This window comes from Podarcis pityusensis (genome assembly GCF_964106645.2).
Source record: "Podarcis pityusensis genome assembly, chromosome: 14".
Lineage (NCBI taxonomy): Eukaryota > Metazoa > Chordata > Lepidosauria > Squamata > Lacertidae > Podarcis > Podarcis pityusensis.
This window is the reverse complement of record NC_138039.1, coordinates 11,619,154-11,647,048: the sequence shown is the minus strand read 5'-3', so window position 1 is coordinate 11,647,048 and position 27,895 is coordinate 11,619,154. Positions and strand designations below refer to the sequence as shown.

The 27,895-nt window shown below is 43.7% G+C and overlaps 1 protein-coding gene across 4 annotated transcripts in view; it reads right to left on the bottom strand.

Annotated features, from left to right (window-relative positions):
- Window positions 1-27,895, bottom strand: part of TRRAP (transformation/transcription domain associated protein) — a 154,500-nt gene that overhangs the window by 66,662 nt on the left and 59,943 nt on the right. For all 4 annotated transcript variants that reach the window (XM_080980887.1, XM_080980889.1, XM_080980890.1 and 1 more), the window contains 12 exons: window positions 27,294-27,440; window positions 18,291-18,504; window positions 17,182-17,307; window positions 12,750-12,896; window positions 12,332-12,534; window positions 8,878-8,999; window positions 7,321-7,534; window positions 4,608-4,787; window positions 3,416-3,562; window positions 3,031-3,150; window positions 2,197-2,484; window positions 1,082-1,219 (listed from right to left, as the gene is read on the bottom strand). In XM_080980887.1, the coding sequence (XP_080837013.1) occupies window positions 1,082-1,219; window positions 2,197-2,484; window positions 3,031-3,150; window positions 3,416-3,562; window positions 4,608-4,787; window positions 7,321-7,534; window positions 8,878-8,999; window positions 12,332-12,534; window positions 12,750-12,896; window positions 17,182-17,307; window positions 18,291-18,504; window positions 27,294-27,440 (2,046 nt within the window). The remainder of the gene's footprint in view (window positions 1-1,081; window positions 1,220-2,196; window positions 2,485-3,030; window positions 3,151-3,415; window positions 3,563-4,607; window positions 4,788-7,320; window positions 7,535-8,877; window positions 9,000-12,331; window positions 12,535-12,749; window positions 12,897-17,181; window positions 17,308-18,290; window positions 18,505-27,293; window positions 27,441-27,895) is intronic.

Sequence of the window (27,895 nt, the reverse complement as noted above, 5' to 3'; positions counted from 1 at the left end):
GTCCAGTCGTGGCTGACTCTGGGGTTGCAGCGCTCATCTCACTTTACTGGCCGAGGGAGCCGGCGTACAGCTTCCGGGTCATGTGGCCAGCTTGAGTAAGCCGCTTCTGGCGAACCAGAGCAGCGCACGGAAACGCCGTTTACCTTCCCGCCAGAGCGGTACCTATTTATCTACTTGCACTTTGACGTGCTTTTGAACTGCTAGGTTGGCAGGAGCAGGGACCGAGCAACGGGAGCTCACGCCGTCACGGGGATTCGAACTGCCGACCTTCTGATCGGGAAGCCCTAGGCTCTGTGGTTTAACCCACAGCGCCACCCGCATCCCTTTTAATGGCATTGCTTGATCACAAATGTGTTTGAGAAGAAGGGTGGGGCATCAATGTAATCAATTATTATTATTATTATTATTATTATTATTATTATTATTATTTGCTTGTCACAATCATGTCTCTCATACTACATTTAGCTGTGCATTTTTGTGCCTTGGGGACTCCACTCGGGATTTGTGTAAGGTTTTCCCCTTAGCCTTTTCTTCTCCCGAAGATGTCCCACAACGCAGAGGTTGTTTACAGTCAGTTTTCCTTCTCCTAGGTGGGCTATGTTCCCAGGTTGACAAGCCCCATATGCCCCTCACTTCCCTCTACAGCGCATAGTGATTATACCACTTACATGCACAAAATGGGCTTCCAAGTGGCTTACAAGTATAAAATATCCACATGTCTTTAAAATATACAATAAAACAAACTCCATCAAAAGGTTAAAAACATCTACAATTGGAACATGTGTTGAAGCAAGCCTGTTAAAAAGCATAACAATTAAAAGCTGAACAACTAAAACAATTTGATCAGAAAGGTCACGTTCAGGGGAATGCTTGTCTGAAGAGGCATGAAAAAGCCCTTCAATTAAATTCGCTCATGCGCTGCCTGACTGTAGCTCCGCTTGTAAGACATGCTATATCAAGGTTGTCGGCAGCCCCTGTTCTTCAATACAGGGACATTATATAATGCTTCCAGTACAATCACGCACCTGCACTCTGTGTGCTTGCCATATTTATATGGTCAATTTTTAATCTAATATACTACCTGCTCAAAGAAGCCGTGTTGCTCGTAAGCAATAGCAGTTGCTGTCTCCGGAAATTTACAGCGTTTCTGCCACAATCCAGCCCACATGTCCTCCTCTTGTAATAGACAGTACAGCTCCGCAAGAGAATCGAGTATTTCCTTAGAGGGAGAGGAAAAGCAAAAAGAACAACAATAACAATATAATAAATGTTGCTGCTACGGCGCAAAGTTTATGACCGACCCATTATGAAGCAGACATTTTCTGCAATAAAGCTATGAGCCGGGAACTGGAATAATTAGGCAGCTGGCCAAACAAACACGGGCAACTCTAGTGTCTTGGGCTTACTCAGTTAAAGGAACTTCTGGAATAGGCCTATACTTTTGCAGTTCACAATATGATGAGTGCCTGATTCCATCAAGGCTAAGAACATTTTATCAGCTGACTGAAGATACGCTACCGTCCCGGTCAGGAACTAGCTTTGCTGGGAGAGCCATGTCGAGGAAATGCTGGAGGCTGGCAGGCCAGTATCCACCTTTGCAGAAGACTGCCAGCATTCCCACAGAAAACCATCGCTTACACCAAAGGGCGGCTGACGTTTTTACCTTGTGGGTCATATACATACACCCTTGGCCAAACTTCCAGAAGTCACATGACAGTGGTGGGCATGGCCTTCCTACTCTGCCCCTCTCTTTCTCTCTCCTTCACATCCTGCCAAGCTCAAGTACATACTGAAAAATATTCTATTTTACCCCCCCCCCCAGGTGTCTGTGTAAGAGAGATCTGCTGTTTCAACTTTGAACAATGGAGTGTGCAGGAAAAATTCAGCCACCAAGGGCCAGGAAAGACGTACTGCTAACCTTGGTTCACAAACTTATAAAGCCAAGCTTGGGAACAGGGTTTTCCTCACCGTAGTCATTTCTTAACACCAATTCTTCCCTCCCAGCACACAAATACAGTTAAAACAATCCACTAGCTTTAATCACAGCTGAAGCAACCAAGGTTTCTCTTAGCCAAGATCTGAAGCCACTCTGGGCTGCAGATCCTGAGGTATGGGAAACCGGTGAAATTTAAAAGAAATAGCGAATTTGACTACTATCGCTTTTGAACCCTGCAACCTGCAAACGTTGCTCCCTACCTGTTGAGGCGGAGTTATGCTTTCCTGCTCATAAAACTCAGTGCAGTGCTTAGGCTTAATCTGGAGACTCAGTCCTTTCTCAAAGGCTTGGTGCTCCAGCATCAGAGTCGAACGGAACCAGAGGTTGTGTGTTTTACCCAGGTACTTCAGCACACAGGGCCTGATTGGAATGGGAGGGACACACTGAGACATGGCCTCCACAAAACAGTTCAGTGCACTAGGCTGGCAGTCCCGCTGCACTTGATGGCTCCCGCTACACAAGAACGGGCTGATTTCTCCTGCAAGGGCCTGAGGGAGGAGAGAACGATGGGTAGGAAAAACTGCTGAATCTTCGTGTTAAAGCAATCAAGTCATTTCAACACAGAAACATCAATATATTGGGACAGTTCACATGCAATGATCTCAAATAGCAAAGATGCTGAAATGTGTACTTCTAGTCTCAGAAATACTATTTATAAAAGTGCTTACATACTGCCTGTATTGTGGGAAAAACAAGCAGTTTGCTAAATACAACAAAACCAAGTAAAATTGGAGATCATCAACTATTACTGAAGGAAGTTTTCTTAGTTGCCTACATCTATAAAATACATGTCCTGGCCCAAGTTTGGGAAATGCTGAACTAGTGATTCTCTAATATATTATTCCCAAGAAAGTTTGAATCTCTCTCTTTCACCAACTGCATTTAATTCCTCCAAAGTTTTACATGCTTTCTGCAGTTGCAATATACAGCATGAGGGGCGACCCAAAAAAATAGTAATTTAAAAATGTTTCAGATTTTTTTCACACCTTTTCTCAAAATGTGCTTTGTTGTAATAATAAAAAATTCACACTCACATGTTGCTGTCTATCCGATAGGATTTTCCACAATCTGGAGAACAGCTGGATCCAAGTCCTTTCAGCTAAGGGCGTGGAAATATGGCACAGCTGCACAAAGGCACTTAGCAGGGCTCCAGTCTTGAAATAAAATCAATACGGTTAGGCATATTGAATGATGAAGGAGCTTCCTTCGCCTGCCTCCCCCCCCACACAGGCCATGACTCTATACATAAAGACCAGCAAGTCATCCCTCATAGTCTTACTCCGCAGCACAGCTATGGCACAGCTGCAGCAATACTATGACAAACACTACATAATCCTATGCACGGTTATTAACTAATTTTAAATGGGTATACACCGCCATTCCTAAGGAACAACCCAAGGCATCTAGCAAAGGACCAACCTTCACTTCTCGAAGAGAGTCAAGAAATTTATCATGCCGGTTGGTTAGCATGTGCAACTGGTTGCCAATGTCCTTTTCAGAAAGCTCTTTGGTTTTGGGTGTACTAGTCTGATCACCTGGAGCCAACTCAATGTCTATCTCCACATCCTAAAAAGAAGAAAAAAGAAAAAGGACATGAGGTCTGAGATGATATATAGAGACACTAAAGTGCAAAGATCTCAACATGTGGAACAAATGCATGACTTCAGACCTGTGTTGTAATGATGCTGCAGGACAAAACTTCTTTTGAAGTGAATTTCAAAGAGGGCAGTTTGGGCAGGAATGTAAACTTTAAATCATGGTTTAGAGCAAGGCTGGCTAACCTGTGGTCCAACTGATGCTACAGGACAACAGCTCCTACCATCCCTATCCACTGGCAATGTTGGCTGGGGCTGATAAGACTTTGAATCTAATGACCTTTGGAAAGCCACAGACCTAAAATTACACAGCAAACTTCCCTTTCCTCCTCCTGCACAGCTGGCAGAGGTGGAGCGGGGCTTCTGCAGAGATGTTTTGCTTTCCAAGAACATTGGCTTGCTTAGTCCTATGAACCAGCAATCATGGCCTGTAACGAACAAGTCAATCAAAGCATGAGCTTTGAAGCCAACTTGTTTAGTTTCAAAGAAAGGAGGAGGAGGAGCCCCCCTCCTTCTTTCTTTGAAATAAATATTTTGACATTTATTTTGGGAAGGCCCATAGCTAAGCGATAAGCAGAAGCTTTACAAGCAGTAGATCCCCCCGGTTCAATTGTCGTCATTACTGGGTAAAAGGATCTCGAGTGCCAGGGCTGGGGGAAAAGTAATTGCCTGAGACCTTGGAGAGCAGAGATCAGTCAGAGTAGATAGGAATTGGTGTAGGGCTGATGGGGTCATGACTTTTGCTCTAGGTCGGAAAGGGCTGTTCCTTCAGGGGAGGGGGTAATAGCTCAGAGGGTAAAAAACCTGTTTTGCATGCAGAAGGTCCCAGATTCAATCCCTAATGAAAATGACCAGGGCTCAAAAAGATTCCTGCCCAAGACTATTAGAGTGACTGCCAGTCGGAACAGATAGTACTGAACAAAACAAACTCGGAACGAGACGGGCTCACGTGTTAAATGGAATTATTTTTAAATGAAGGCCAAAAAAGGCATATTGCAATATGAAAACCAAGTTACCTCTTCCTTAGATTCACTGTTTTCTCTCTCGCGAGGCTCCTGCTTGACGTGAGTCACCATAGCAAACGCTGCCCGGTCGTGGCTGTCAGCTAGGTTGATGACATTTGTGATGGATGGCAGCATGGCACCTTGGCAGCTGGTCCCAATCGTGGTGTTTCTTTCGCATACAGCCAGCAAGAGCTAAATATGTTTTAAAAGCAGTCATGAAACTATTTGGTTTTTGAGGCTAACATACCAAAGAACTCCTGCATGTTTATTTTATTACCACATGTAAGTAAGCGCCCTTGTGCAGAACTCTTCTCATGGCCAAGATGACTGGGAGTAGACTACAGCCAACCTCCCATTCCCTCTGGGCCAGAGTCTCCCTTTCCTTTGTTGGCTTTAATCACGGTTTAGTGACACATCTGCAGGAATGATGAACTACATTTCCCATCCTGCCCAGGGTTTGCAAGTCCTGGCTAAGAACCAATCAGGCGTTTGCCTCTCCCAGGACATTCCATGCCAACCCATATCCAGGAGGGGAGTTTTACATTCCTTGGCTAGTCCACTTGAGTTTAGGGAACATTTAGGACCAAAAAAAGGGACGTCACAAAGTGCATTAGTTAAAGTATGGAACTTGTTCTCACTAGAGGGAGCGACGGCCACTGACCAGAATGGCTTTAAAAGACTATTAGATAAATTCATGGAGGGCAAAGCTATGCTACTGGAGGCATTAGGTCAATGAATAACATCTGCTGGGAATCACAAGTGGGGAGGGGGCTGTTAGGTCTTGCTTGCAAGTATTCCACAGGTATCTAGTTTGCCACTTTGAGAACAGAATGCTGGACTAGATGGGCCTTTGGCCTGGTTTGAGCAGGGCTCTTATGTTCTTGCTATTAGCAGAACTCGTCGCATGAATCCTGCCTATTCCTGGAAGCAGATTCCATTGGGGAGCAGTGAAACTTACTGGACTAGTTCAGATGCAATGCTAAAAATGATGTTTGTGACCCTCTCCTCCCCTGGTACAGCTGCAAGGAGGGGATTGGAAGCATCTGCTTCCATTTTTTAATTCACTCGCTTAGGCAGTTGTTTATTTTTGGTTGTTTGAAATCATTTATATCCTGTTCTTCCTCCTTAAGGAGATCAGTACAAAAGAGCACAAGATGGCAGTAGAAAGCAATAGTCGGTAACACGGCATTCAAAATATATAGGGCAGCTCAAAGGCACGATTAAAAAGCAAAGTTTTGACTGCCCTTCTGACTGAAGGCTAGTATATGGGGAAGCCCTGGGCTGCCCAGACAACAAGACCCTTCTCTCGGCCTCGGTGATGTGGTCCAAAGGGAAGCAGAACAGTACATTTGGCACCAGCTTGGCTACAGGAGTTGCCAGGAGGAGGCGTACAAGGCGCCATCCAACTGTGTTAGGGATTCCACTCTGGATCGGTGTAGGGTTTATTCCTTGGCCTTTTCATTTCCTGGAGTTGTCCCACAAGGCAGCAGATAAAAGATTATTTATCAGGGGTTAGCCTCAAAGCCTCTCTCACCAATGAGTATAGCCACAAGGCAGCGGAGGTTTAAGGAGGTTCTAGGAGAAGGAAAACTCTGGCCTTAAGGGAAGTTAAGGCCTCTTTATAATTGTCCTTGGATTATTTTTATTGTAAACTACCCTGTGCTCCCTATGAGAGGAAGGGCAGAATATAAAAATGACTGAACCAACGAAAGGAGGATATAGTCAGGATACCTAGATCAGTGCTCTCTTGCACCTAAAACGCAACCATACTTCTTTTTTTCTTTCCCCCCAAAAAGTAGCTGAACAGCAGCTGGAATGAAAAGCTAAAACACATACTTCTTTTACGTGCCTGGCTATTCCCCGCCTAACCCCCCTGCGGTTATGAGCACTAATTATTTTGAGGGGTAGGGGGTAGCTTGCTACATTAAAGTAATTGCTTCCCATTCAGTTCTCTTGTTTAGTGTTTAAGTAATTGTTTAGTATTCACACAGCAAGCATTTAGGTTATGCATTGAATCCACATTATTTCATCTTCAATCAGAAAGTGCTTTGTATTCCTCTTAGCTTTTGAGCTTTCGCCTTATTAACTTGATTTATCCTTCATTGTTCAACACAGATGCATATATTACAGTGGATATATGAAAGGTGGAGGTTGTCAACTATCGCAAGAGAACAAGGACGATCCTACGTGCAACTACATAATCTCAAAGATTTCCAGGTTACACTCATGAACAGTGACAAATGACTAGCAGGTGACTGCCTGCTTTCATTTGTGCTGCCATATGCACATTCGTCAACTTATCAACATTTACTGAAGTTCATACAGAATCTTAGCAGTTCACGGATAGGAAACAAATAGGATGTATTTGTTTTTTCATTTTTTCTTTTCATAAAATTTATGTATGGTTTGATTACAAGAAAAAAAACGAAGTGAATTACAAAAAACAACTACACTGTTTCAGCACAAGGAAAATACATTTTTGTTTTTGTTTTCCCAGGCCTTTGGGCAGCACCAGTGATACGATACTATAATTTTAAATTCGGATTATAATTTTGTGGTTTTTATTGTATTCTTTACTTTGATTGTAAATCACTTTGGGACTTTAGTAGGGTATGTATAATTTCCTACTGAAAATGTGTAAATTTAATTCTAATGATATTCAAGATGTTAGGCAGAACACATGCATTTATCATGCTACAAACATTCACATCACACACACTCCTACCTCAATGCACTGCTTGATCCAAAAGTGGCTTCCCATGGCTTCCCAGTTTTGAGAACAGGTGATATAAAGCAGGCGCTCATAGACACGGCGCTTCATGGAGTTGTCAAAAACCTCGAAAAATTTGGCTCTGATGAGCGGCTGAGCACAACGGAGTCCCGAAAGGAAGGCTGGTTCAAGTTTAGCGGTAAGCTCGCTGCCTGAAAGGTTTTCGTCCCTAGGAAAAAAGCAGTATTTGAAAATACAGGACTTGCAAAGCAGAGATATGGGGGGGGGGGCGTTGTGACAAAAGGTAGAGGGCCATGAATCACTGGATGAGTTTGCATGAAAGAAATCAGACGGTAGGAGGATCCATCTTTTTCTGGAGTGTACGCTTTGATTCTGTGTTGCCGACATACATTGGAAGGCACTGGGAGAATCCCAGAATACTTCTCAGCCCTATTTCCAACACTGCAGGTAGACAAAACCCTTCTTCAACCATTGTCCTGAACATGCAAGGTTTAAAGCGGTACAGGGCTAAGCCCTGTCCACCCCAATGTCCCCACAGGTGAAGTGTCAGGGCTTGTCTCAGGCCTTAACTCACCGAGCAAAAAGATCTGAAAGGGGTTTCTATGTGCTTTCAGCTGAACCTGCTCAGAAGCCTCTGAATGACCCAATGCCCTTTTAAACATATGAAAGTTTGTACTCGGCACTTGCAGGGTCAATCACAGCAGAACTTGCAAATACCTAGAGAAGAGCTTTCCAAACTATGTGTTGCAACACATTAGTGTGTCAGCTGCAGCGTGTAGGTGTGTCCCACGAACGCTCTTTTTGGAGCTGAAAAGGGGTTAGCTTAACCTCCGGTTTGCTAGTAGAACTGAATTGCTGTGTCGTGAAATGATGCAAAACTGAAGTACTGTGTGGCGAAATGACGCATGTCTAAGAAGTGTGTCACCAACATGAAAAGTTTGGAAAGCTCTGACCTACAGAGACTATGCTCTCAGAGGTGAAGACACACCCTAGGGAGAACTTCCTAGGTCTTGCTTCTGTAATATACACATGGACAAACAAGAATATAGGAATATGAGTGGGTAATAGCTTGCTGGTAGAGGATATGCTTTGCATGTAAATAGATCTAGAGCTCCTTGGAGAAAAGGTGGAATATCAATCCAATAATAAGTATGTTCACATGTTTTATAGGGAAGAGTTTAGGATTTAACAAATTGCAAAAAAAAACCCTCAATTTAATTATACTTTGTTATAAAATAAAAAAGTCTGAACTCTTGCAATCCCTGATTATTTGTGGAACACCGTGTAATTTGGCACGTGATTAGTGCATTTAACATGTGCCACAGTATATACTGATTTCACCTAGCAAAGAAAATGCAGACTGACCAAGGATTTGAAGGTATGAACAAGGAAAATTTATGAAACTTTGAAGAATAGTTACTTTAACCCGCCCCTGCCACCTAAAAACTCATCTAGATTAGCTTTAAGAGATTGATGGTATGTTATTAAGGTCATACATGGCCCAAATTATGAACCAGTAAGCTGAACCAGTTGATTAATTGCTATAATTACCTATAGACATAGTTAACAAGGTCTAAAAACTGGGCATTTAATTCAAGGTCTTCTGGAAAACGTTTTTCAATGTAGGTCATCATTTTTACTAGCAAAATGGACTTCTCTCGGAGCGTAGGTGTCTGTTTGAAAAGAAAAAGAAGGAAGCAATTAGTTTTTCACTTTGCCTTTGAAATTGTGGAGCGCTGGCATCCTCAAAACATTATGGACTATATGTGATTTCCATGTGTTGGTCCTAGCATGCAGACATAGTTGCAATTACATCTTTTCCTCTCTTTAGAAACATAGGAAGCTACCTTACACTGATTCAGATCAATATTGTCTACCCAGACTGGCAGCAGCTATCTACAATTTCAGGCAGTTTCTCCCAGCTTTACCTGGAGATGCTGGGGGTTGAGTCTGGGACATTTTAGATGCGAAGTAGATGCTCTACCGCTGAGCTACAGCCCTTTCCAGTATTCAGACTGTGCATGCCATTGCTTACATAGCCAAAACAGCACTATTTACACTCAACTGGCAGGGACCAGCAAGCACAAGGGTACCCCGGGTTTTGCAGAAGTGCAAAAGAAAATTATGGGAGGTGGGAACTCATGGGATACCCACCAGCAATCCAATGTCATGAACTAGCTGGATGAAGAGGGAGTGGTGGGAGGCACCAGCCGGGGAACCCCCCAGGGGAAGAAGGCTCAGAGACAGGGGATTGGTGGTGGGATGATGCTGAGTGGCCAGAGGGAGCAGAATGGGAGGAGGTGTTGGAAGCTGAAGAGGCAACAGGGTCTAGGGAGCAGGAAGAGACGGTGGCAGAGAGAAGTCCGGACTCAGAAGAAGAAGGGAGGAGGGAGAGGCATGAGGCAGAGTGGAGGCTGGGTGCTGAAGAAGCCAGGAAGTCTCCCCATCCTGCTGCGACCAGTTCCCCTCCCCTCTGGTCTCCCAGAACACAGAAAGAACTGAAGAGGGTGGAGCAACGAGAAACTCAATGATGGAGCCATAGGCTGCTAGGGAAGGAGAACCGAGAGAGGAGCCTTAGAGAGCGGTGGGAAGGTGGGGACCTTCAGGCCTTGCAACTGCTTCATAGGGGCAAGACCTACTGGGAAAGATTGTGTGACCACTATGACTGAGCTGTTTCGTTTCTTTGAATAACGGGTTAACTTCATGGACACTGGGAGCTTTATTGTTTAAATCGCTGACCTACGCCTGACATCCAATGAGTGCAATTAAAAGTTATCCATCTTTTCAATCTCTCTGTGGCTTTTGATGCCACTGACCATTGTATCCTCTTAGATTGACTCTGTGAGATGGAGACTAGAGGCTCTGAACTGCAGGGTTAAGTGTGCACTGGGGATCCTACTGTGTGGACTAAAATGTTGTTCTGCTCACCCTGGTTTCTTTATTCCCTTCTCCAGTCAAGACGTCACTGAGTATACAACTAATTTACCTATGACTTCAGCCAAACAGCCATGCACTATGTCAATAAACCTTAGGTAAAGGTAAAGGTAAAGGGACCCCTGACCGTTAGGTCCAGTTGTGACTGACTCTGGGGTTGCGGCGCTCATCTCGCTTTACTGGCCAAGGGAGCCAGCGTACAGTTTCCGGGTCATGTGGCTAACATGACCAAGCCGCTTCTGGCGAACCAGAGCAGCGCACAGAAATGCCATTTACCTTCCCGCCAGAGCGGTACCTATTTATCTACTTGCACTTTGACGTGCTTTCGAACTGCTAGGTTGGCAGGAGCAGGGACCGAGCAACGGAAGCTCACCCCGTTGCGGGGATTCAAACCGCCGACCTTCTGATCGGCAAGTCCTAGGCTCTGTGGTTTAACCCACAGCACCACCCGCGTCCCTTCAGACTACATAAAACGCTGCTTTCACACTTATTTACATTTTGCCCTGCAGCAAAAAGTTTAAAGGGAAACACACAACAAAACAGGTTTTTTTTAAAAAAAAGTAAAATAAGTAATACAATAAATAAGAGTGAAGCATTAAAACCACTACAATTTAAGTCCAAAATGCAAAGAACAAAGGATATGAACAAAGCAGCAAAGAGTATGGTTCAAAAGCTACAGCAAGATTTAGAGGTTTTATGGGAGTTTGAATTTTTTTAAGAGTGAAAAACCACAGGGCTTACATACTGCAAAATGTGTGGATAACTATGTTCTTGCCTGCTTATCAACTGCAGGATTAATGTAAAACGTCAGCCAAATCGTTACAGGGAGAATTCTACAGCAGGATTGGCTTTGAGCCGTCCTTGACAGCCACAAAATCTCAGAACTGCTTTGCTTGTGGAGTCACACAAAAACGGGGATGATATTTGATACAAAATCATCTTGTACACACACAAGAAAGAGAATGTGAGCAATGTTACAGCACACGTGTGTGTGTGTGTGTGTGTGTGTGTGTGTGTGTGTGTGTTTGTAATCCCTTGATGCCATCACTTTGGAGCATTCCCTGGACCTAAACAGAGAAAACCCAAACAGGAAGAGCACAAGCAGTGGCTACTGGGGTCCATTATGCTCTCTATCCCTCTTTCAAATAAATACTGTAAAACGCAGCATTAAAGAAGCATGACATGTTATCCCAGGGTCAATGTTTATTTTTGGAACACGTCCTTTTGATAGGAAAATGCAATTAAAAGCAAACCCTATTACAAGGGGCAGGGAACCTGTAGCTCTCCTGATGCCCTGGATCACAACTCCCATCACTCTCTGCCAGTCAGGCCAATGGTCAGGGATGATGGGTGCTGTAGTCTAACAACATCTGGAGGGCCAAAGGTTCCCTACCCCACCCAGTAAGGAGCTGTGCTCATTCAACTTTCAATGTTTTCTTTTAACTGCCACCACTAGGCCATCTTGCCCTGAGGGGAAGGGGAGAAGAAATAAAATTGGAGCATGCATGGTTCCCCACCCACAACAAGCTGGTGAAGTAAATTGGACTGAAGACAACAAGTGAGTTTTGTGTCTGGCGTGGTATTTGAACCCTCATCTGGAACTTCAACTACAGTGGTACCTCGCAAGACGAATGCCTCGCAAGACGGAAAACTCGCAAAACGAAAGGGTTTTTGGTTTTTTGAGTTGCTTCGCAAGACGATTTTCCCTATGGGCTTGCTTCGCAAGACGGAAACGTCTTGCAAGTTTGTTTCCTTTTTCTTAAAACCGTTAATACAGTTGCGACTTGACTTCGAGGAGCAACTCATAGCACGCGGTGTGGTAGCCTTTTTTGAGGTTTTTGAAGACTTTGGTGATTTTTGAAGCTTTTCCAAAACTTTTCCGACACCGTGCTTTGCAAGACAAAAAAAACCGCAAGACGAAAAAACCCGCGGAACGAATTAATTTCGTCTTGCGAGGCACCACTGTACTACAACATGTGACTGTCAAATTAGGTGAGCTAACATCTAACAAGACAAAGCTACAGTAGGAAGTTTCTTTTGCTCTCTCTACAGGAAGCTCTCATTAGATTACCTGGTTGGCAGCCATTGGAGAGTTGTTCTTCACCCATTCTTCCACAATTTTGACCACAGCGCGGAGGATTTTGGCATCGTTTGACTTCTCAACGAGGGATGTCAGAATAGCTTGGATGAAGTTTTTCCTCATTTCCATGCTCATCACAGCAAGGCGGGTTTTCACCAAGTCCAAGCTCAGCATGACCAATTCACTTGTACCAGCTGCAGACAGAATCAGAATTGAGCCACACGCATTATTTGATCATGTACATGACGATTTAGGGTTTTTCTATTGAAAACCATGTCTGAATCTTCCCTAGTTTTGGGCACACTTTGAAACGGAAAGCCTTCAAAACGCAGTCCAATCCCTATATCAAGGAATAACATTACTGTGGCACTCAGCTTAGCCTTGCTAACAGGGAGTTGCAAGCTATTACCTGTGTTTGCTTCTGCTGCCCCTGCCTGGGACTGTTGGTTTAAGTGTTCCCTCACCATCTTCTGGAGAGATCGCATGAAGACCGAAATCAATCTGTCTATGTAGCTGGGATTGTTGCTGCATGCAGACTTCAAAATCATTAAAGTACCTGAAACACGTACGCACACAAAACCCATACATTAATGAAGATAATAATAATTAGAGGGGAGAAACATTTGTTACTGTCCTACTTTGAACAAGGCAACCAAGCATTACTTTTTACTGTGGAGGAGCAGTTCAAAGATATAAACCAAGCATAGGCAAACTCAGCCCTCCAGATGTTTTGGGACTACAATTCCCATCATCCCTGACCACCGGTCCTGTTAGCTAGGGATCTTGGGAGTTGCAGTCCCAAAACATCTGGAGGGCCAAGTTTGCCTATGCCTGATATAAACTTTTAACAGGGTGGGTGAGTTCTGGCAACCATCTTTCCTTCCAATGAGTGACTCCTCTCTAACAGAGTTACAGACTGGACAGTCAAATGGCTCAATATGGGTTCAGCTCCTTTCCAAGGTCTCCTCCACTGTCTACTTCGCATCAAAGCCGACTTCACCCACACTCCAACCTCAACTGGTGTTACACTATAAAAACATATATTCCTCTATCCTCGCTAAATTTATTTCTCCCCACTCAACAACTACTGCCTAGTCTGTAGGCAGTCTAATATAGGGATTGGACCTCCCTTGCACTGGATGACTGCTCCCATCCGAGCATCCCATCCCTTCATGAGATGCCATCTTTCCCATGGCTCCAGATCCCATTCCCCTGGCTAGTTCAAATCTCACTTGCCCATTCCTACTCTTTTAACGACAATTTATTAAGCCGAATGCCTAGTCAAGTCATTGTCATCTGATTGTAACCAATCCTGGTCCCACTCAAGAGTGCACTGGCTGAAATTAACATGCCTGACTAACACAGGTCCATTAATTTCATGGAGTCTGCTCGAAGTAGAATTTGTTTGGATACAACCCAACCTGTAGGCCGGTATATAACAAGATCCTCCAGCCCAATGAATGGTGGCAGATTGTTCGCTACAGTATACAGCAAAATGTTGGACCAAGAAATCACCAGTAGAAACAAGCCAAGCACTCTCTGTGAACGTTCAAATGACTTCTGAACATTTCCCAGGGTAGGTCTTGCATTTGACAACTGACGAGGCTCTGCTGAATGCAAAACAGCCAGACTGCTATCTACAGGGCACCTCCTGCCTTCACACCTGCGGCAGGTCAAACGCTTCCGCTGTCAAAACCCAGCCACTTAATCTCCAAGGCTCTTGCTATCAAGCCATAACTCAGTAATTCTGCAGAAATCCCCCCCAAATGATTTAGACACTCCAATTTTGGTAGCCAAGAGATTAAATAACTTATTCTTCTTATTTCCCCCTACGCCTCAGGCTCTTGCCTCCCTCTCAATAAAGCATGCTTGTCATTTTGCATCTTATAAGGGTCTGCACTTTGCTTATGGACTTGCTGGGATTTTTTTTCGGGGGGGTGAGGTGTCCTCAGTAACATTGTGTACTACCTTGGGGTGGGGTGGGGACAACAACACTAGGTTCTGTAACCTTGGAGTGTTCTGGACAAATGATAAGAAGTATCTTTCTCGGTTAGTGTGTTCTACAGCACAACCTGACACCTGACAAACAGGCAATTCCCAAAGTGAAATTACATCTGTCTACCCAGATCACAGGCTAGGATAGTGAAGGACATTTGCCATTTAAAGCAGCCAGCTCTCCAAGCCGTTGCAATTCCAGGCCCGCGTTATTGACAGAAGCAATTCTGTGGCAAGCTGAGGATAGACCCAACTTGCCAAATTGTTTAATCATTTCGACACATCCATGCTGCCCGCTCAGGCACTTTGACAAGGGACAAAAGAGAAACCCACCCCCTGCTTGTTTAATCAAAAAGTTAATATGTGAATGAAAGAGGAGAAGCTTATTGCGGATGCAAAGGATGAACAGAATACATTCAGCATTGTCTCTGAAACGAGTCTATTGTTTTGGAAAACAAAGGAACAGAATAGGTCTGGTGATCGTATGCAACTTGCGGCCAACATATAAGCTTATTAGCTTAAATAGTGCTTTTGAAACAAAGGAGAGGAATGAAGCTAAAGATCGTGTTGGTTATTTTGACCCAATGGGTGGATTTTAGCCTTCATTACTTTAGTAGCTCTTGGTCACGTGAAGCACTTCTCTCTGCTCATTCATTCTCCAATAGGATCTCCTCCTTTGTGGCTCCTCCAACTAGCCTAGTCTTCACCTCTTCTCATCATTCCTCTGGGCTATGGAACCACTATGACCTTTCCAGCTCCATTCTCCTAGCTATCCTGCATCTACTGGCCAGCTGCCTTCTAAAGTCTGCTCTTCCATGATGCCAAAATTAAACAACCTAGTGCCCTTCAGAGGTCGTAAGACTCCAATGGCCAGCATGGCAGATGGTAAGGGAGTGGTGGTGCTAGAACCTAGAGGGCATCAGGTTGGCTATCCCTGCCCAAGGCTCTTGGTCCATCCACCTCTTGGTCATTCTGCCTGCCCTGTCCCTGTAAAGCATCAGAGCTGCTCAACCAATGGCAGCGAGAGAAGCTCAGCCAATCGTTGCCAGAGACCTCACTACAAGAGACCCGTACATTACACTCAAACCATTGTCCTGGCTTATCAATCATGGGTTTTGTAAATACATTATAGAAGTGATGCAATTCTTGACCAAATTCTTGACCAAATGTCTTGGGGGGGGGGCTGAAAAAGGAGACCACACTCCTACGAGAGAAAATGGATCTTGTCAGCCGCGCCAAGGCAAGATAACCATGTTGGAAAGAATTCATTTTTTAAAGCAGGGGTGGCCTTGGTGGAGAGGCTCTGGAGGGGGCAGGTTTGAACAGTTCAAAAGGAACATAAAGCACGTCAAAAAGCTTAAACTGTCTTTGACATGAATATATTTGAAGCTATTAAGCAGCTGGACAGAATAAATAAATATTTTATTCATTAACACTTGATGGCTTCATTCAGAAAAAAACACAGATTCCCAAGGAGAAGCCTATTTTACAAACAACATCTGCTTTCGTTATTTTTCTTGAGCCATCTGCTAGAGGATCATGAATGCTCTAGCCACATTTCAATAGCCACTTATGATCCATTAAGTGTCAGATTGCAATATTCAATGTGTAGACGGCAGCTTATCTCTTCCTTTTTAGTTTATCTTATTATGGCACCATTTGTTCGTAAAGGCAGACGTGAGGGCAAGTTGCCCCCCATCTTTGTAGAACCCAGAGACAACCCTAGAAGCAAAATGAATCTAAGAATCATAGAATTATATAGTTGGAATGTACCTCAAGTATAATCTCTAGTCCAACCCCCTGCAATGCAGGAACATGCAGACAAGCCATATGGGGATCAAACCCGAGACCTTGGCATTATCAACACCACGCTCTAACCAACACTGGCTATCTGCTGAAACTGCAGGCATCTCCAAACAGGAAAACAGTGGCCAAAAACGCTGCCTACTGGGCAGAGGAGCAGGGTACTCCCCAGATATCATTGGACTACAACACTGATCCCTGATCAATGGCCATACTGGATGAAGTTGATGGGATCTGGAGTCCAGCAACATCTGGAGGGCAGCATTTACCAACCCTGAGGTCAGAGTGCCATGCTAGGGCCAGATCCACATTCAAATCCTCACTCAGCCATGAAACACATCAGGCAATTTTGTGACACACACATTCCATCTAACCTACCACAGATTGTTTCTGTGATGATAAAAATGGAGGAGTACTAGGTAAACTACCCTGAGCTCCTTGCAGGAAAAGACAACATTTTAAAAAATGTAAGAACATGAATGTTAACAAAACCCGTGCTTAAAACAAAATCTGTCAGTTTTTACAAGTGATATCAAATTTGGTTATTGTAATTAATGTAAGTATCAAATCTCTTAAAGATTATGGGCAGTGTTCTGCTAGCGCAAGCACACCTGAATTTTTCCTAACTCTCTGGAGCAGATTTAGGGCATGCGCAGAAAGAAAAGGAGGAAGCGAAGTTCTGTTACACAGCCAAAAGCACTTACACTAGAACAGTTTAGCTGAATATCTTCTTTGCTGCTTTCATAACGCTCAAGCTTTAAAAATATTTAACAATATATGATTAGTCAATTGGCCGAATCTGTTTTGACCAGCCAAATGCCCAGCCCTAGACCCTGATGTTGGGAAAGATGGAGGGCACAAGGAGAAGGGGATGACAGAGGATGAGATGGTTGGACAGTGTTCTCGAAGCTACCAGCATGAGTTTGACCAAACTGCGGGAGGCAGTGGAAGACAGGAGTGCCTGGCATGCTCTGGTCCATGGGGTCACGAAGAGTTGGACACGACTAAACAACAACAAATAAGGTAACGCACCAGGAACTTACCAAAGAGTTGAGAAGGATTGGCATTTGTAGCTTTTTCATAATTAGTAAGTCCTTCATAAATAACTTTCCCAACAGCTGCATAGAGACACTCCAGTTCTTCATACTTTGAGGCAACACTTGAAGTACCTACGCCACAGTTAACAATAAACCGAACACAAGATAGATTCATATGTATTTATTTCTGCTGACTTTCATTCAAGCAGTGAGCACATGGACACAAATGCCCATACCTGGATTTTACACTGCTACTAGTAAATTCAACCCCTGGCCTGAAGCTTCCAATCCCTGATGAAGCTTGCTGAAGACCAAGTTTCCTCAACCTCGGCCCTCCAGATGTTTCTGGCCTACAACTCCCATGATCCTTAGCTAGCAGTACCAGTGGTCAGGGATGATGGGAATTGTAGCCTCAAAACATCTGGAGGGCCGAGGTTGAGGAAGCCTGCTGAAGACTTCCTGGAGAACCTGAAAGCTTGTCCACTGCTTTGTGTAATTTTGGTGGGCCTAATAAAGATATTGCCCTCTTGTGGGACTTGGAATTCTCTGTTAGTGAGTTTCTGCAGCAGACTGAGGACTTCTCTTCACATTTCCTGCCTGAAATGTAAAGAGTTTACAACCTCTCAAGCCGGGGGGGGGGGGGGTCCTCCACTGTTATACATTTCTCCCAGTTGCAATTTTAAGACTTCTTACTTCCTCTTCCCCTCTCATCCCCTGTTAGCTAAAGTCTAGCTTTACACCCAATTTCCCTTTCTTGTCTTATTAAAATAGCCATGTTTAACAACTGAAAAACTGCACCTTCAAAGCAGAAAAATTGTAATTGCAAAAGACATTAAATTTATGACATGCATTTCTTGAGCCAAAGTAATAACTGCCACAGGTTATTAAGTTTTTATGCCACTGGATAATGATGTATTTCTCATGATTACTTATTTCAACTTTTTCTTTTAATTGGGGTTGAAAGTGCAAATATTAAAAAAAAAAAAGTCCATAAAAACCGGCACAAATGAGAGGATCGCACATTTGGAGATGTTTCGCCCTTTTCCCCTGATCACACAAGGTTTTTTTCTAAATAAATAAAGCAGGGAGCAGGGGGCTGCCCCTTCCCAACATACTTGGTTCTGTAGGAAAGTTGCTCATTAAGCGAGAAAGGAGGCTGTGGACAGCTCTTAGAACTTTGGCGTTTCCGCATGTCATGCAAGAGGCAATCCCTCGCTGCAGAGGTTTGAAGCTACTCAGAATAGCTGGAGACTGGAGTACGGTAAGGAGGAAGCTGAGAACCTCCAATCCAGTACAGATATTGGCAAAGTTGGCCTGGTTGGGCTGTTCCTGAAATAAGACATCAAAAGACAGATAAAAGATTAGCAGTCTCTACCATACTCACATACATGCACCCAAACCCCACATACAAGAAATCCACAAGAAAGTGACTTCAGGATTTAGTGCGAGGGTTTTAATTCTTGCATCAATCATTACCGCACAGCCCTGATGTGTTTGGACAAATACACTCTATTCCTGAACAGAATATGCTCTTTGAACCTGGTCAGAATCACATTTAGAATACACACATAGAAGGGAGGAGAGTGGGGTTGCGCCACGATCTCCATTTCCAACCTCTTTACATTTGTTGGTTGTGGTCACATGGTCTGAGACACTGCAGTCTTCATCCAGGTAGAGAGACACCAAGGTACTGAACACCTGGAGGTCAGAGATGGAGAGCTCACTCTGTGATCCCACTCCCTACACATCCCTTCCGACCAACCAACACGTTTTCTCTATGGTCGATCAAACTCTCTGAAAAGAAGCTGTCGTTCCACTGAACCACATAGGAAAACCAAAACTTTTCTACGTTCGTTTTTTGTCCTTAATATTAAAGAATAATACACTATTAAAAGTAGGGTTATATTGTTCACTTGATTTTTTTTATAAAAAAAAAAATCACTGAAAAGATGTTAGGAAGCAGATTTAAAGCAAAAGCAAAGACTACCCTTTTCTCAATTTACAAACGTATTAGTAACTGCTGATAGAAAGCACCATTTAAAGAGACCTTCCTGGCTTTTTCCTCCATGTAGGACAGAATGCCTCTACAGGAGTAGCCAGTGTGATGCCTTCCAGCAGCTGTGCTACAACTCCCATCATCCTTGATCATTGGCCATGCTGGATTGGGCTGATGGGAGTTGTAGTACAACAACATCTGGACAGCAGCACATAGGCAACCCTTGATTTAAGATGCCAGTTGCAACATAGGCACACGTGGTCAGTATACTTCTTGCTTCTGCAAATTTACTAACATACCTGGCTAAAATTCATGACTTTTAAGATTTTTCCAGCAACAGTCTTAATTAAAACATGTAAATAGGTATACTTCTTGGGTAAGAAAGGTTTGTTTTCTTTCCTGCATGTATGCATGCCCTAATTTTTATCTCCACCACCTCCATTTGGACTTCAAGAGATTGTTACAAAAGGAAATAGGATAGTCAGTACTGGGCTCCAAGTCAAATTCCCCTTGACGATACTCTTTGAATGGAAGCTGGCCATTTAACACAATTTAGAAAGGAATCAAATAAAAATTTATCTGGGTCAGTAGCTTAAGAGTGACCTTGTCCACATTTTGTCTTCAACTGCAGTGTGCAGCTGGAATCTCCTATATGAGCCATCTGGAGCTATTTTCTCTGCAACTCCTCTCTGCTTGTGACTTTTCATGGCCTGAACTCTGCAAGCTGATTTGAGAGGCAGGGGAGACCCTCACAGGTAGATGATTTCACTATGCTGGGCAAGTCATCTTAAATAATTTTGTTACAGGTTTGCAAGGGACAAGGATCCCCTAAAATTCCTGGGTGCCAGGTTCTCCCCATAATCTCTGAAATTTGTAAATGTGGGGTTTGACCATCGAATGCAGCAAGGCGTTAAGACAGTGTTCCTCAAACCTGGGACTCTAGCTGTTGTAGGATTACAACTCCCACCATCCCTGACCACTGGTCCTGCTAACTAGGGATGGTGGGAGTTGTAATCCTTAATAATAAAAAAATCCTTAATAAAAGCTGGAGACCCACAGAGCCTAGGGCTAGCCGATCGGAAGGTCAGTGGTTCGAATCCCTGTGACAGGGTGAGCTCCCGTTGCTCGGTCCCTGCTCCTGCCAGTTCGAAAGCAGTTCAAAAGCACAAAAGTGCAAGTAGATAAATAGGTACCACTCCGGCGGGAAGGTAAATGGCGTTTCCGTGCGCTGCTCTGGTTCGCCAGAAGCGGCTTAGTCATGCTGGCCACATGACCTAGAAGCTGTACGCCAGCTCCCTCGGCCAATTAAGCGAGATGAGCGCCACAACCCCAGAGTCGTCAGCGACTGGACCTAATGGTCAGGGGTCCCTTTACCTTCTACCTTAAAAAATAAGTCAAGCCAGCTTCCTCAGGAGCTTGGCTTCGAGAACCGCCATCAAAGGACAAAGGTAGGTGATTACACAGTCATTACCCTGACAAAACATGAGACTTTCAGCATCAGACAAGGGAGAGCGCCAGGTTTACAAGGGGCTTGATGTCACCACAGGATAAAGTGCCTTTAGCAAGATGCCTTTGAAATGGAAGTTGCCAGGGTGATGGGGGAGGGGGGTACTGGAAACAGAAGGGGAAGTGTTGCTTTTCTGCAAAGGCTTCTGGGAAGAAGATGGAGGAAATGGAACTCAATGTGCACTGGTTGGAAGAGGCTGCACCAAAAGACAGGCCCATAACCGGCTGCAATTTGGACCAAAGCTTGCTGAAGCTATGAGAGAAACAATGAGATACTTTTGGGGTTTAATGTTCTGAGCCCCTACCACTAAAGACTTCAGGTATAAGTATATGTAAAATAAACCATATTTCTAAAGACACCAATATCTGATGTTCCTTTTTCCAAAGCAATATTATTATTATTATTATTATTATTATTCTACCCATCTTACTGGGTTGCCCCAGCCACTCTGGCCAGCTTCCAGAATTGTTTAAAAAACACAATAAAACGTCAAATATTAAAAACCTTTTCTATACAAGGCTGCTTTCAGAGGTATTCTAAAAGTTATATAGTTGTTTATCTGATGGGAGGGCATTCCATAGGGCGGGTGCCACAACACAACCCCTGGTTAAGTGCCAAAACCCCTGGAATCCCTTGCTACCCCTTGGCAGAGATTGGGGTGGCCCATAACACAATAAATAAAGGCTCCACATTCAGAGGACACTCAATTACTTGTGATCTATGTATATTCCAATTATTCTATGGAAGCTGACATTCTTACCACATCTGTAAAAAGATCTGCCATAAGGGCTCCACCTTTCCAACATTTAAATGTATTAAGGAAGACTGTCGCGTTAAGCTGGGCTGGTGTTAAGTACCATTGATGGAACGATTTATAGCAATATTTTTTCCAAACTGAGGGTTTCAGTGATCCTGCTTTGACAGAGTGAAATGATTCGTAATCATTTCTAATCCCTACCTTTACACCAGGGTGTGCTAAGGCACAATTTGCAGAGGACCACTATTTCACAGGTTACGAGCAATTGCTCTTCAGGTGCCCCTTCTTGGCTAACTCCGTAATTTGAGCAACTATTAAATCGGCACCTATCCATTTCGCTTAAAAAAGCGGTGGGGGTGGCAACTGTTCAGCGCGTGTTGATGACATTGCTATGATAATGTGAGATGTAAGAAGTAACCATACTAAATATTCTGCTGCTTTTCTTTCTCCCAGATGAGAAATTATGTCCTCTCCCCCCACACAGGGGTGAAATCTCTTCACCCCTTAACAATATATGAAATGGTACCTCTGATGTGCCCTTAAGGAGACTGGCACATTGGTCCCATTCAATTGGGATTTTATCAGAGGGGCCATTGCTCAGTCAAGAGTTTGCACCCAGGTTCATTCTCTGGTATTTCTAGGCGAAAGAATCAGGTAGCAGGTGATGGAAAGGACCCAAGATCCTGGAGAACAGCTGCCAGTCAGAGCAGAACATACTGGGCTAGACGGAATCATAGAATGGGAAGGGACCCCCCAAGAGTTGTCTAGTCCAAGCCCCCTGCAATGCAGGAACCTCACCTAAAGCATCCATGGCAGATGGCCATCCAACCTCTGCATTAAAACTTCTAAGGAAGGAGAGCCCACAACCTCCCAAGGGAGTCCGTTCCACTGTCTAACAGCTCTCAGTGTCAGAAAGTTTTTTTCTGAATATTTAGTCCATATCGCCTTTCTTGTAACTTGAAGCCATTGGTTCGAGTCTGACCCTCTGGAGCAGGAGAAAACAAGATTGATCCATCTTCCATGTGACAGCCCTTAAAATACTTGAAGACAGCTATTGTATCTCCTCTCAGTCTCCTCTTTTCCAGGCTAAACATACTCAACTCCCACAACTGTTTCTCATAAGGCTTGGTTTCCAGACCTTTGATCACCTTGGTTGCCTTCCTCTGCACATGTTCCAGTCTGTCAATATCCTTCCTAAATTGTGGTGCCCAGAACTAGACACAAGACTCCAGGTGGGGTCTGACCAAGGCAAAACAGAGCATGACTACTGCTTCCCATGATCTGGACACTATACTCCTGTTGATGAAGCCTAGAATAGCTTTAGCTTTTTCTGCTGCTGCATCATACTGTTGACTCATGTTAAGCTTGTTGTCCACCAAGACCCCTAGATCCTTTTCACATGTACTGCGAGTAAGTCAGTTGTCCCTCATCTTGGGGGACAAAGAGCCTAGCCTGGTATAAAACAGCTTCCGATGTTTTTGCTCATCTCCTCATCTTTAAACACAGAATTCAGTGTCAACATTTGTCAACCACAGTGGAGCAGGCTGTACAAGTAACCCACACTGGGCAATGTATCATTGAGTCTGAGAGTGAATAAAATTTGTATAGCTGCTGCACATTCACGCTGCATCTTTATGTCCTCTGTGTCCAACAACAGAATGACTGAACCCAGACGTCTTCTATTCAGCAAGCTTGCTGATCATTCTTCAAATCAATTCCATTTGCCTGATACCAAACAGGCCTCCAGTCAAAACGATCTCCCTTCGAGCAGAGGAAAGCAAGGCTCCCTTTTTATTTGGCTCCCAATGTGTGCTGTCTTTGTTGCACGACACAAGAGCTTCTGACAAGTGCTAGAATAATAGATATGCATTCAATTATTCAGAGCGGGGAAGGTAGGCCAAAGATAATTCTTACGGCGCTGTGTAATACTGTTTCATTTGTAAGAAGGAAGACAATGTGCAGAGTAGCTGTTAAGTAATTCAGTTTGATCTTCCCCAGTGCAACTAACATTCGTTACTAAGCACTGAATTTTAATGGGAATGCTCTCCAGTTGACTTATAGAGCAATCAGAGGATGGCATGTAAAAAAGCTGTAGGTTTTCTTCTAAAGTCACCATAGGGGAAACGGTTGAACTCAAAAGCCAGTGTACCAAAAAAATCAGAACAAAAACCTCACAGCCACAGTGACCTGCAAGAAAAGGTTAACCAGCAGTTCAGCTGCTGTAAGACGAAGAAGCTGAAAAGTTAAGCATCCATCACAGGACAATGAATCGTAGCTCAAAAAACCACCTCAACTGCAACCTGGAAATGTGAATGCGTCTCCTGCTATGAAAATTGCTTTCTTTACAAAAAAAAAAGTGTCAAACAAACATATCCAAGAAAAGAACTGTGATATAGTTGGTTGGTTGTTTGAGTGACCCAATTTCACTGCTGAACAAACATTTGCAGGTTGTCTTCCAAGCGTCGAGCAACCACCACCATCCCAAAAATAGAAGCGAGGGAAATGGCAACTACCCTCCACTTGATGAGAAGAGTGCAGGGTCTCTCTCGCCTGTGTTCCAGCCAGAACTGCTAGTGGTCAAAGTTGATGAGAGTTTAGTCCAGCAACAAGTGGAGGACCTCAGGCTCCCCAACCCTGTTAAGAGTGATAGAGTATAACTGAGGAGACCTCAGCCCATAATCCACTCAGTCATGAAGCTCATTTGGTGACCCTGCGTTAGTCATTCTCCTGCTCACCTGCCTCACAAGGTTGTTGTGAGAATAATCTTCCACATTACTCTGAGCGCTCATTAGAGGAAGAGCGGGACAAAAATGTAATAAAGATATAAAATGCTGTTAAATTATTAGGGAGGAAAACACATGAAAAGTACCAAGGTGAATGCCCCACAGATCCCTTATATCACAAATGACTCCCCAAAAAGTAGGTTTTTAATGCCCAACTACAATTTGTTGAGTAAAGGGGGACAGGTGGGAGAGCAAGGCCTCCACTTTTGAACCACTTAGCTTTTACCTAAAATCAGTCCCATGCAGACTGGGAGAAGGGCAGCCAAGTACAGTGGAACCTCAGTTTTCGAATCTGTAATCCATTCCGGTCTGTTCGACTTCCGAAATGTTCGAAAACTGAGGATCAAAGGGCTGTCGGAAAAGTGAATGGAAAAAAATTGAGAAACGCGCCTTGGAAGCCATTCAACTTCCGAGGCGTGTTTGAAAATGGAAGCATTCACTTCCGGGTTTTTGGCGTTCGGCTTCCGAAATGTTCGGCAGCTGAGATGTTTGAAAACCCAGGTTCCACTATACACTTGCTCTGGGCCTTGGAAGGCTAAGTTGGGCAACAGCGGGGGGTGCCAGTGACTGGCTGTTTGTTTGTTTGTCGAGTTTCAACATTATTTTAACAAGACTCCCATCCCGGACCTTGGACAAGTTCTCAATGGGCCTTCCGCCTTCCTAAAATATAGCTAATGAGAGCAAAGTAGAAGAGCTTATTCTCTCTCTGGCTGCTCCTTTTACCTCTCTAGGGAGTCCTACCTTGCATATCAAGACCCATAGCTGGTACTCTGTGAAAGAGACCATTGTGTCAACAGATTCGTAGCGTTTTCAGGACTCGGATGTCTATGCAGTCTGAAAATAAACTATGAACGCATCTATAGCCTAATTGCCACATTTTGCAATGCTAGCCGCAGTCAAGAGATATTTATTTTATTCATTAAATAGACATGTATAGTATAAGCTCTATGCTATACACACCAGCTAATGAATAAAATAAATATTCCAAACTGGTGCTTATAACGCAAAATGTGGCAATTAGCATCCAAACACAGCAACGGGTAAGGCTATTGCTCATACCACTGGTATTCATTAGGCAGCTGTTAAGGGTCAATTTGGATGCAGAACATGTTTAATGGAACACATTACTGGTGTGGATAGATGTTTAAAGATAGCAGCTTCCCTCTCCTGCAGCTGTCCACATTTTCAGATTACTTTTGCATGCTTCAGACACACACATCCCACCACAGTCGCATAGCCTAGTTCCCAAACCAATTCTCCCATTTTCCAGCTCTTTTCTACACACATACAAGCAGCAGCAGTGTCAATGTTTTTGTTGTTGTGGTTGTTGTTGCCACAGAGGTGTTTGGCAAGGCTGGCCTCAAGGATACAGAAAAAGAGCCAAGGGAACAAAGCTGCAACAACATCCCTGTAGGAAACACAAGGGCTCCAGGCCACCTTTCTTGACACATTCACTCATTCTTTCATAAAATCTATAGCGTCTTGTCTCCTCTCTAGGCAATACTGCTCAACAGCGGCTAACAAAGATCCAACCTATAAAATGCAGTAAATAAATGTGTATCCAATTAAGTCCTACTCAGAGCAGACCTATCAAAATTAAGGGACCTGAGATAGAAATGTTGATTAATTTCAGTGGGTCTACTCCAAGGAGGGCTAGCACTGGATACAACCCCAAAACAACTTTTAAAAGCCAGAATAATCTGGGCAGAAGTAAAGCCAAAAGCCAGTTGAAAAAGCAACAATCGCACTGTACATGTCAGAAAGGAAGAACTTTGAAAGAAATTGAAAGGAAGAAATTGAACCAGAATTTGAAGGTGGTGCCACAGAGAAAGCCATTTTCTGCATCTCCACCAACCTTAATTCAGAAGACAGATGCATGCGCAAGTGCCTCCCCTCCACAGCAATAGTCCTTAACAGGTAGGCAAATTTACATGGGAGCAAGTGGTCCTTCTAGTAGCCTATTTCCAAACTATACCAGACAAAGTGAATTTCCAAACCGACTGTGAATGCCTAAAGAGGTTCCTTGGGAGGTTGGGCAAGGCTACCTAGAGACTATACCATCAGCTGAGAGCCTCCACACTTGCTGAAAAGTATACATTGTGCATGTCCCCATTTATGTTTTTTAGTTACTACAGATATGCTAACTCTTCCCCAGTCCACGGAGAACTTGCAACCAGCAAGCCTTCACCCCACCTCAGCAACAGACAACAACTGCATGGCAGCGAGATTAATGCAGCCTTGTAAATAAGCCACAAAGTTACTGGGCTGCTAAGAGGCTAGATTACTGCATTGCCATGTTGGACACAGAAGAGGGGAACCATCTTTTCTGTGTCCAGCATAGAAACCTGGGATACCAGTCACTAAGCAGAGGTAAATAATAATGATTTTATTCTAGGAAGTGTGCTAACAGAGGAGGGTCAGAGGTGAAAGAATGACTTTCCTTCCACCAAGCTAGAGGACACAAAGAGTGTTGCATCGCACTCGCTCACTCGTACTGTATTTTATTTCCTTATTGCCTAGGAAGTTGTTAAATGCAAGGCTGGGTAAGCAATAAGGACAGATGGTTGGAAAGGGAATACAAGGGTAGTAGAATCTTCTTCCTCTTATCCTCACAGTAGTGATGAGGAAAATTCTCCGGGAGCTCAACATTAAGAAAAAAATACTTGCGTAAAATACTAACATCTCATCAGTGTTACAATGCAAAAACTAGCATTCATTTCCAATTCTCAGCGGTTGACTTTTTATCCTAATCCTGGTGTCAAGAACAAAGACAAGAGTAATTATTTGAGACTATAAATCAATTCCATTAAGCTGAACATTTACCAAGTCATGACATCAAATTAAATTGGCAATTAAATAGGCTAACATGACATTTCAAGTTCTCTACAGCGAGCACCACACTGTTTACCTCAACACATTCTCAGGATCTTCATATATATATATTTTTAAATGAATCAATACATTGGGTGCAACATGACAACTTGTAACACACACAGGGTACTTTATTAAGCATTTAATTATATTGTTTCTTACTGATGCCTCTCAAAGTTGTTTAAGGCTGGAACATTAACTTACCACAGTCATTAGAAGCTTATCAAACCACTGCAGTTTGAGCTCTGATTTTGGCCACATGTCTGGTCGTAAAGCTGTCTTCAGAAGGTTGACACAACGTCGAGAGAGCAGTTCTCCTGGAGAGCCAGCCGTGTTTGAGTTGTCATTTACCTAGAAATTTAACAAGAATAATTACTAAGTAGCAAATACTATTATTGTTGTTGTCAATATTATAACGACAACAACAATAATTTCTATACCACGCTTCCTCTAAGGATCACAGGGCAATTTACAATATAAAAACACATAAACACAAAAAATACCATGGTAACAAACAAAACAATACCCCCCCCCCAACAGAAGTTGCTGTACTATAACTCCCATCATCCCACTGGCCATACTGGTTAGAACTGATGGGCATTGGAAACCAACCACTGCAGGGCCCTAGGCTGCCCATCCCTGCTGTATAGAGAGGGCCAGAAGATGACAAGCTAGACTTGCATGCTGAAGTAGACTCTCCCTGCAGACAAGCCCATCATATAGCAAATGCAAACAAAAAGGGAATTGTTACTATGAATTATCGTTTGTGGATCCGAACAGAGGACACTTCTCTGAAAGGAGGCCCA